At 55.0% G+C, this 8,950-nt stretch overlaps 1 protein-coding gene across 4 annotated transcripts in view; it reads left to right on the plus strand.

Annotated features, from left to right (window-relative positions):
- Positions 1-8,927, plus strand: part of Palm (paralemmin) — a 28,854-nt gene extending 19,927 nt beyond the window's left edge. For 2 of the 4 annotated variants that reach the window (XM_070008420.1, XM_070008423.1), the window contains 3 exons: positions 1,078-1,137; positions 3,376-3,507; positions 6,921-8,927. In XM_070008420.1, the coding sequence (XP_069864521.1) occupies positions 1,078-1,137; positions 3,376-3,507; positions 6,921-7,450 (722 nt within the window). In that variant the 3' untranslated portion in view covers positions 7,451-8,927. The remainder of the gene's footprint in view (positions 1-1,077; positions 1,138-3,375; positions 3,508-6,920) is intronic. The other 2 variants (XM_070008421.1, XM_070008422.1) reach the window with 2 other exon arrangements.
- The last annotated feature ends 23 nt before the right edge of the window (positions 8,928-8,950 follow it).

Raw genomic sequence — 8,950 nt, forward strand, 5'->3', positions numbered from 1 at the left:
CTCAAAGTGGTAGAGCACTAGCCTTGAGCAAAGAGCTCAGAGACAGCAGCACCCAGGACCTGAGTTCAAGCCCCACAACAGACCAAAAAACAAAAAACAAAAAAAAACTAAGCTTGAATGTGAGGCCGTGAGTTCAAGTCCCAGTACTTGCACCAAAAAAAGAAAAAATATATAAATCTAAATACATATATAATTACAATTAAATAGATACATAAATACACAGGCTGTAGAGACCTTGAATTTGAGCCCAGCACTGGAAAATACACCATAAACCATGTATGTGTGCTCGGTGGTCCTGGGCTGGAGCTCAGAGAACAAACCGGCACAGTGGCCTGCAGCATCTACGGCCTGATTTGTGTGTTAATTATTCATAAGGCGAGTGTCTCCTTGTCTTACTGTAGAATAAAAAATTAATAATTAAACACATCCACACAGGTCTCTCAGGGATTTTGTGAAAAATCACTTGGGCTGAAAAGTGAACGTCACAGTGTGGGATAGAATGTGTCTGTTTTGTGGGAAGGGGCAGTGTCTTGGTGTAGGGGGCAGGGGAGGGCGTGGTCTAGGGGCGTGAGGGCTAGAGTTTAGGGGTGAAGGCACAAGGCCTTGTCTCTTGCTGGGTGCCAGTGGCTCAAGACTATAATACTAGCTATCAGGAGGAGATATGAGGATTGAGCAGATAAATTCAAAAGACTCTTCAATTCACCAGCAAAAAGTTGGAAATGGAGGCATGATTCAAATGGTAGAGCCCCAGCCTTGAGTGGAAAAAAGCCAAGCAAGAGTATAAGAACCTGAGTTCAACCTTAGTACACAAAAACAAATAAGATGGGAAAGCTGGTGGCTCATGCCTATAATCCCCGCTACTCAGGATCTGAGGCAAGAAAGTCTCTGAGACCTTTATCTCCAATTGGAGCTGTGACTGGAGTGATAGAGCGCCAGCCTTGAGCAAAATGCTCAGGGACAGCACCTGAGCCCTGGGTTCAAACCCCAGGACTGGCACCAAAACGAGAAAAACAACCACCACCAAAAGCAAGGCCTTCTTGCTCAACCCTTCTCTCCCCTCTCTATCTTCCCATGCAGAACAGCAAGCTTCAAACACCCCAGGGAGGGTGGCTGGAAGCTCCCCCATGATGAAGGCAGGTAGGTCGGATCCCAGGCCCTCGTCCTGGCTCCAGCCACCATCCGGGACCTCGTTCCTCATCTCATGACTCGGGTGGGAGGTGAATGCAGGCCTGCTGCTGGGAGCACAGCCTGGTAGGGACTGTGGTACTGAGGTGGTGGCTGAACCAGGGCACCATCCCCAGCCTGGGGTGGTCCTGGCACATTTCTGCTTTGCAATCTTGCCACACATCACTGGCCCAAGCTTCCCCTGAGAAGACGGGCCCAGCATGGCAGTTCTAACCCAGCCCACGGCCAATGCCTTCCATTCCCCTAACATGGCAGCTGCCCCCAGGGCCTGGGCTGGCACACCCTTCCAGCCTCCCCACGCTCCCCCTGCTCCTGCCTGCCGTGGGGGCGGGGAGGGGGGGGCTCGGAGAGACTAGGAGCTGCTAGGCTCCCTGGCAGCTGCATCACACACGAGGAAGCAGAAGACCCGCTCATGCCAAGCATGAATGAGGCCAGCCTCAAGTCCTTTCCCTGCCCTGTGATACCTGACACCTTGGGTTTCCCCAAAAGCAGAGGGGTAATGCTGTAGGGACCCCACAGAGGGCCCAGCAGCAAATGAACCCGATGGTGCCTGTGACTCCTGAGAAATGACAGATTGCTACTTGAATTGAGCAAGCCCAGAAACAAGGAAGAAAAGGGAAAATAGTAACCAGCATGTATCAAGGGCCAGGGGTAGCAAGGGGTAGCGCCCAAGCACAATGCACAGCCTGCACAACTGTATGGGCAGCCTTGGGCACAGGTGTCCAGGAACAAGAGGCACGTGGGATTAGATCAAAGGGATTAAATCAATTAGTCAAGAAAGACTTCCCTGAATGCTTGCTACCGGTGCCAGGCATGAAGGATGATAGCCTGGGGCAACCAATATTCTGCTGGGGTGACTGGCTGGCTATGAGCAATTTACAGAGCTAAAGCAGAGAGGGTGTGGAGTTTTGAAAAACACTTTTCAAGCTACAGGAGGACTTGGGCTTTGACCAGCAGGAGGCCGAAGCCATGGAGGGCTCCAGGGGCCCAGAGCAGGGACCCTCCTGACTGCATGCTCGTGCGCCCTCTGGTGGCCACAGGAAGCACACCAGGAGGGTGGCGGGGGGGGGGGGGGCGTTGCACTGGGGCTGGAGATGCTGGATAGAGCTGCTGGTGGTGGGGAACGATGGTAGGGGCTGAGGGCTGAGGGGTGCCAGCAGCGCACAGCTCCATTGCTGAAGGTGGAGGCTGCAGGTGGTGCAGGTGGAGCAGGTCGAAGTGTTGAACAGGGAGAGTTTGGAACTCTGTGTGTGTGTGTGTGTGTGCATGCACACACGTGTGCACATGTTATGTTTATGCTGCTCCTGGGACTTGAACTCAGGGCCTGGGGCCCTGTCCCTGAGCTTTTTTCACTCAAGGATTGTGCTCTACCACTTGAGGCACAGCTCTGTGTGTGTGTGTGTGTGTGTGTGTGTGTGTGTGTGTGTGTGTGTGTGTGTGTGTGTGTGTGTGTGGTGGAGATAAAAGTCTCCTTTTTGGAACCCTGACCCTCAAATCTCAGCCTCCAGAGTAGCTGGGATTACAGGCATGAGCCATCAGCCCTTGGAGAATCTGGGACTCTGGTGGGAGATATGTAGGCAGATCTGACCGTGTTCAGGGCGAGGTCTTCATGAAGGACACTGGGCATTGTTTGAAGAGGTTAAAGCCAGGACTTGAAGGAAATTCCCAGGGCAGAGCAGCCGAGCTCAGGGATGACCAGGTGACCAGGAAGGCCAGGCAGCCAACTGAAGACAGTTATTGGTGCCGGGGAAGGCCAGGCCAGGGGGATGGACAGCAGGCTGCTGGTAGGTTCTGGAAGCGCTGTCCGGTCAAGGTGTGAGGGGGTCACTGTGGTCTTTTGGCCTCTTTTTCCTGCTCTCAGAGGAGTCCTGGGTCCAGGGCTGTGCGTGATGGCTTGATTAGAGTCACGTCCTGGACGGTAGTGATACTCTTGGAGCTCAGGGACCCCTGAGCCAAAGAGCCACGGGAGGTTGTGGAGTTAAGGAGGACCAGGTCCGCAGGGGATCACCTAGCATCCTGAATGAGGCTGCTTCATCTCCGCTTGGCTCCGTGCTGCTGGCCCCTCCCACCTGCCATCTTCCCCCACCCCTGGCTTGGCCGCTGCCTAGCAGGGTAGGAGGGGTCATCCTGCGGGTGAAGGGCGGTGGAGGGGCGCAGGCTTCGGGGTTAACCCCGTGCCTCTTGTGTTAGCCATGTACTCAGTCGAGATCACAGTGGAGAAGGACAAGGTGACTGGGGAGACGAAGGTGCTGTCCAGCACCACGCTGCTCCCCCGGGATCCCCTCCCGCAGGGAATCAAGGTCTACGAGGACGAGACCAAAGGTATGAGGCCACCCCTCCCACACCCCCACCTCCTTGGTCCCCACCTGCCCTCAAAGAGCCCGAGCTCAAGTCGGATATCCTGTGGTCACCACCCAGGCTCAAGCTGGAGTCCCTGTGGTCCCTACATACAGAGGCACTGGCATCGGTGGCAGATGGCCCATCCTGAACCCCAGTTCAAGTTACCGGCCGTGGATTTGTCTGTCCTGGTCTTGTTCTATCCATGGGCCTTGTGTATCTGCGTTTTGCACGGAGCATGTGGACTCCGGGTCTCTCTGTGTTATAGAATGGGTCACCACCTCCTCCCGTTCCTGGCTGTGGCTGGACCACACATTGTGCGGCCGGACTTCCTGGGTCCATTCATAGACCCGCAGAGAATAGGCAGGGCCCACCTTCTGGTCTTGGAACGCTGCCTAGGTTTCTGTGTGATCTGGGGTGCAGTGTGGAGTGGACCTGTGGGTTCACACAGTGACTGTTCTCATTGGTGGCTCTACCACATCGCTCTCCTGATGGTCAAGAGTCCTGATTGCTCCATAGCCTCACCCCCTCGCCCCTTCTTCCTGCCTCCCAGTGGGGTACAGTGTCACCCCGCTCATGGCTGCTGCAGCTTCCGGTGCATCCAGCATGCCAGAAAAGAGAAATGCCCAAGCTCAGCACCGGGTAGTTCATGCTAGAGGTTGAGATCTGAGGATTGCAGTTCAAAGCCAACCCCAGGCAGACAATTCCAAGAGACACTTGCCTTCAGTTAACCACCAAAGGAACCTGAAGCCAGGTGCTGGTGGCTCACGCCTGTAATCCTAAATACTCAGGAGGCTGACAGTTCAAAGCCAGCCTGGGCAGGAAACTGGGCAGGAGACTCTTATCTCCAATTAAAAAAAAAAAAACACCAGAAAACCAGAAGTGGTGCTGTGGCTCAAGTGGTAGAGCACTCACCTTGAGCGGAAGCTGAAGAGCTCAGGGACAGCGCCCAGATCCGGAGTTCAAGCCCCATGGCCGCCCCCCACCCCCCAAAAAAGAACTTGAAAGTGGGGGTGTGGCTCAAGAGGTAGAGTGCCAGCCTAGAACAAAAGTGAAAAAAAAAGAAAACTAGCCAAGGGACAGCTCCTGGCTACTGGCACTCACTCAACAAAGAATCTGTCCCCAAGCCCAGCCATGTGACCCTGGGCAAGAATGACCACGCCCATATCCTCATCCCTGCCCCCTCCACTTGTCCCCCCCCCCACTCAGGACCTGTCAGACTGGATTCTGGTTTCTTAGCAACAGCAAGTGATGGTTTCCATGGCAGCCGAGGGCTTGGATTCCTATCTGAGGGCAGCGGCTAGGGGGAACTAAGCCCCATCTAGTGACGTGGGTGCGCCCCACCTGAGAGGCACCAGAGGGCTTTGAGGCAGGGACACCTCTCCCTGGGGCTGGGAAGCTGGAGTGGGGAAACTTTCTATCTGAGCCACATCCAGGAGGGGAGCCCCGACCCTTGGCCAAGAGGCCGCTGGTCCCCGTCTCCTCCCCAAGTATACCTGTCTTCTAGAAGGAGCTTCCAGGGCTGTGACCCGGAGCTGCCTTTGGACTGTGGCTCAGCATTCCTCTGGGTGCTGAGACTGGATTAGTAGAGAGTTCGGCACAGCTCAGGAAATGATTAGAGACCCAGAGGCACATGCACAGGCTCTGTGCATGTGTTAGGGAGATAAACAAAGCCAAGAAAACCATAGCAACTAGTAACTCCAGGCAAAATCAAAATGTCTTCAGTGTCTACCAAATGAACCCGAGGATGTCTACTGGTCAGAGCACTTAAGACTCCTGTTCTTGGGTCCCTGGCTTGGGAGGGGAATCTTCCTTTGTCTAAGTTCTAGTCTTGCAGAAGGAACAGTGTCCAGCCCTGCCCAGCTGTGTGAATCTGGGCTAAGTACTTCCTGTCTCTGAAGTTTTATGATTGTCTTCAGACCTACTTTTCAAGGTAGTGGGCCAGGATTCAGGAGGCTGGAAATGCTTCCACATACGCTATAATAAAATCCCAATTCGCTTTTTTCTACCCTTGTCTTCCTTGGTTCCTAATAAATTATTTTACATGGACAGGCCCCAGTGGCTCGCACCTGTAATCCTAGCTACTCAGGAGACAGAGATCTGAGGATCCAGTTCAAAGCCACTTGGGACAAGAAAGTCCATGAGGCTCTTAACTCCAATTAATCAGCAAAAAGCTTTTAAGTGGCGGTGTGGCTCAAGTGGTGGAGCCACAACCTGAGTGGAAAAAAAAAAGTGAGAGCTGAGGCCCTGAGTTCAAGCCTCAGTACTTTCACATGCAAATACAGGAATAAATAAAATGCTTTTATACCACTTTGGCATACTTAGAGAGCTTTAATTACCCATCAGGGTTCTTTGTTTTTGTTTTTGCTTTTTAATTTTAATTTTTTATTTATTTTTGTTGGTTCTGGGGCTCGAACTCTGGGCCTTGGTGCTGTCCCTGAGCTCTTCAGCTCAAGGTGAGTACTCTACGACTTGAGCTACAACGCCACTTCCGGTTTTCTGTGGTGGTTTATTTCTGGTGGTTTATTGGGAATAAGAGTTTCATGGTCTTTCCTGCCCGGGCTGACTTTGAACCAAGATCATCAGATCTCAGCCTCCTGAGTAGCTAGGATTACAGGCGTGAGCCACTGGCACCTGGCTGCGAGACTCTTACCTCCAATGAACTACCAGAAAAATCAGAAGTGGTGCTGTGGCTCAAGTGGTAGAGTGCTAGCCTTGAGCTGAAGAGCTGAGGGACAGCGCCCAGGCCCAGAGTTCAACCCCATGACCGACAGAAAAAAAGAGTCTCGCAGACTTTCCTGCCTGGGCTAGCTTTGAACCCTGATCCTCAGAGGCTGAGAAGCTAGGATTACAGGCATGAGCCACCAGTGCCCGGCTGGTTTTTTATTTTGTTTTATTTTGTGATCATGTGGCTTTACCTTGATAGCTTGGACATTGTCCCTGAGCTTCTTTTGCTCAAGGCTAGCACTCTACCACTTGAGCCACAGCACCACTTCTGGATTTTTCTGTGTATATGGTACTGAGGAATCGAACCCAGGGCCTCATGCATATGAGGCAAGCACTCTACCACTAAGCCACATTCCCAGCCCCTCACTTCCAGTTTTTTAGTGGTTAATTGAAGATGAGTCTCACAGGGACTTTCCTGCCTGGGCTGACTACAAACTGTAATCCTCAGATCTGTCTCCTGAGTAGCTAGGATTACAAGCGTGAGCCACTGGCACCCGGCTTATTTCCAACTTTTGAGTAGCTGGGATTATAGGAGTATACCACCACATCTGGCCATCAGTGTTGATATCCTGCTAAACCTTCAAGTTGGTATGTCCCATCTAGGAGCCAGACTCATTCTCTCTCTCTCTTTCTCTCTCCCCGTTGCTCGGTCTCCCCCCCCCCCCCCACAGTGGTCCATGCAGTAGACGGTACAGCTGAGAATGGAATTCACCCCTTGAGTTCCTCCGAGGTGGATGAACTCATCCATAAAGCTGACGAGGTCACGCTGAGTGAAGCAGGGTCCACAGCAGGGCCGGCAGAGCCCCGGGGGTCCTCGGAGGAAGCTGTCCGGACCACACCTTCCAGACGAGAGATTACTGGGGTACAAACCCAGCCTGGAGAAGCTACGTCAGGACCCCCGGGCATTCAGCCTGGTCAGGAGCCGCCGGTCACCATGATCTTCATGGGTTACCAGAACGTGGAGGACGAGGCAGAGACCAAGAAGGTGCTGGGGCTGCAGGACACCATCAAGGCCGAGCTGGTGGTGATCGGGGATGCAGCCGAACCAAAGGAGCCCGCCCCACCCAACGGCAGCGCCGCCGAGCCCCCCGCCACCGAGGGCTCCCAGGAGGAGAAGCCGGCAGGGCCCAAGGCCACGGCCTCCGACGCCCAGGACCTTGACATGAAGAAACAGCGCTGTAAATGTTGCTCCATCATGTGACCCGGCCCGGCCTCTCCCCTGAACCCCTGCACCCCTCCCTTCCCCACCCCTGCCCTCTACTCTACCGATACCCCACCAGCAGCCCAGTCCTTCCTGGAGTCTGCCCACCTTCAACTCACTACTTCACGGCCCCCTCCCCACCCCCGCCCCAAACACCGGGACACGCATGTGTTCTCCGTGTTCCGCGGATTTCCTTCAGCTGGAAAAGAGAGGGGACAGGGGCCCTGCTGATCACCAACTCAACACTCACCCCGAATCACTGAGCCGTGCACCCCTTACCAGGTGAGGGAGGGAGGGACGGGCGGGCACGATTTTCCAGGAATGAGGGACCCCCCACACCACCCCCAGGCCCCATGCCCACCGTGGTCCTGGCTGGGATGAACTCCATGCCGCCCCGGGCCGGGCTCGCCTGTGCCTTTCTGTCACTTCTAGAAGATTCTCAAAGGGGACTGGGAGCTGAAGGGTTCCTGGGGCTGCCCAGGCTTGGAAGTGGGGCTCCCTGGTCAAGCATTGGCCTTCCCAGTCGCAGGCAGTTGGGGTAGGGCCACACTTCTTTTGGGGGAACCTTGAGGTCTTCAAGTGGAGACCCCCTTGTCTGCTGTGCCCCCCTCCAGGCTTAGCCAGTGGCTAATAGAGCTGGGGGGGCTGGGGACACATCCCCCACTGGGGAAGGGCCTGTCATCCCTGGGCTGGCTTCTAGACAGAGCAGGTTAGGGGTCTTCAAACAGCCTCACCCCTTACATGAGGTAGGGGGCTTCTCGTCCTAAGCATTCCCTTTCTCCCCCCCCCGGGCCCTCCTCCCTCCTGGTGCTAATTTGGGGACCCCTGGGAGTGACCTTTGGCCTCTCTAGCCTGCTTGGATTGGGGTTTGGGGGTCCCCCCTACCATACCCTGGAAATCAGACCCTGCTTACCAGCTCTGCAGAGAGGGTCTGGACAAGGAGGTCCAGCCTGGGGTGGGGTGAGACCCCATGGGTTGGAGCAGGAGACTCCCCCATTTGCTACCCAGCCCCTTCTCCCCTGGCCTCCTCCCTGGAAGTGGCAAAGCTCCCCCATACACACATACCTGGAGAGCAGCCACACTCGTCCCCAGAGGCACATTCGTGCCCACACATGCAGACACCCTCTCTTCACAAGCTGGCTTTGGGCCGCCAGGCTCCATCTCGGCCCATCTCCAGGGCCTCTAGCCTGGTGCCCAGTGCTCAGACCATTTCTTGGTCCCATCAGCACCCAGAGCCACAAGGAGGGTACAAGCCACCCCAGACAGGAGCCTGGCTCCAGTCTCTGTCGCGCCCACTTTGGGAGAGGGGTTTGGGGGCTGGGGATCCTGCCGTGGGATCCCCCCCAACTGCCTATCCCCACGTCTGCCCTGGAACCGTGAGCCTCTGCTGAAGTGCCCTGGCTGAGTCCTGCTTTCGACCTGTGATCAGGCCCCTTGATTTTTCCCAGAGAATCAAATAAACAGCGTGGAAGCCCCAGTTCCTGGACTTCTTGAGTTTCA

Source organism: Dipodomys merriami, unplaced genomic scaffold (genome assembly GCF_024711535.1).
Source record: "Dipodomys merriami isolate MVZ:Mamm:240054 unplaced genomic scaffold, mDipMer1.0.p SCAF_70, whole genome shotgun sequence".
In the NCBI taxonomy this organism is placed as follows: domain Eukaryota; kingdom Metazoa; phylum Chordata; class Mammalia; order Rodentia; family Heteromyidae; genus Dipodomys; species Dipodomys merriami.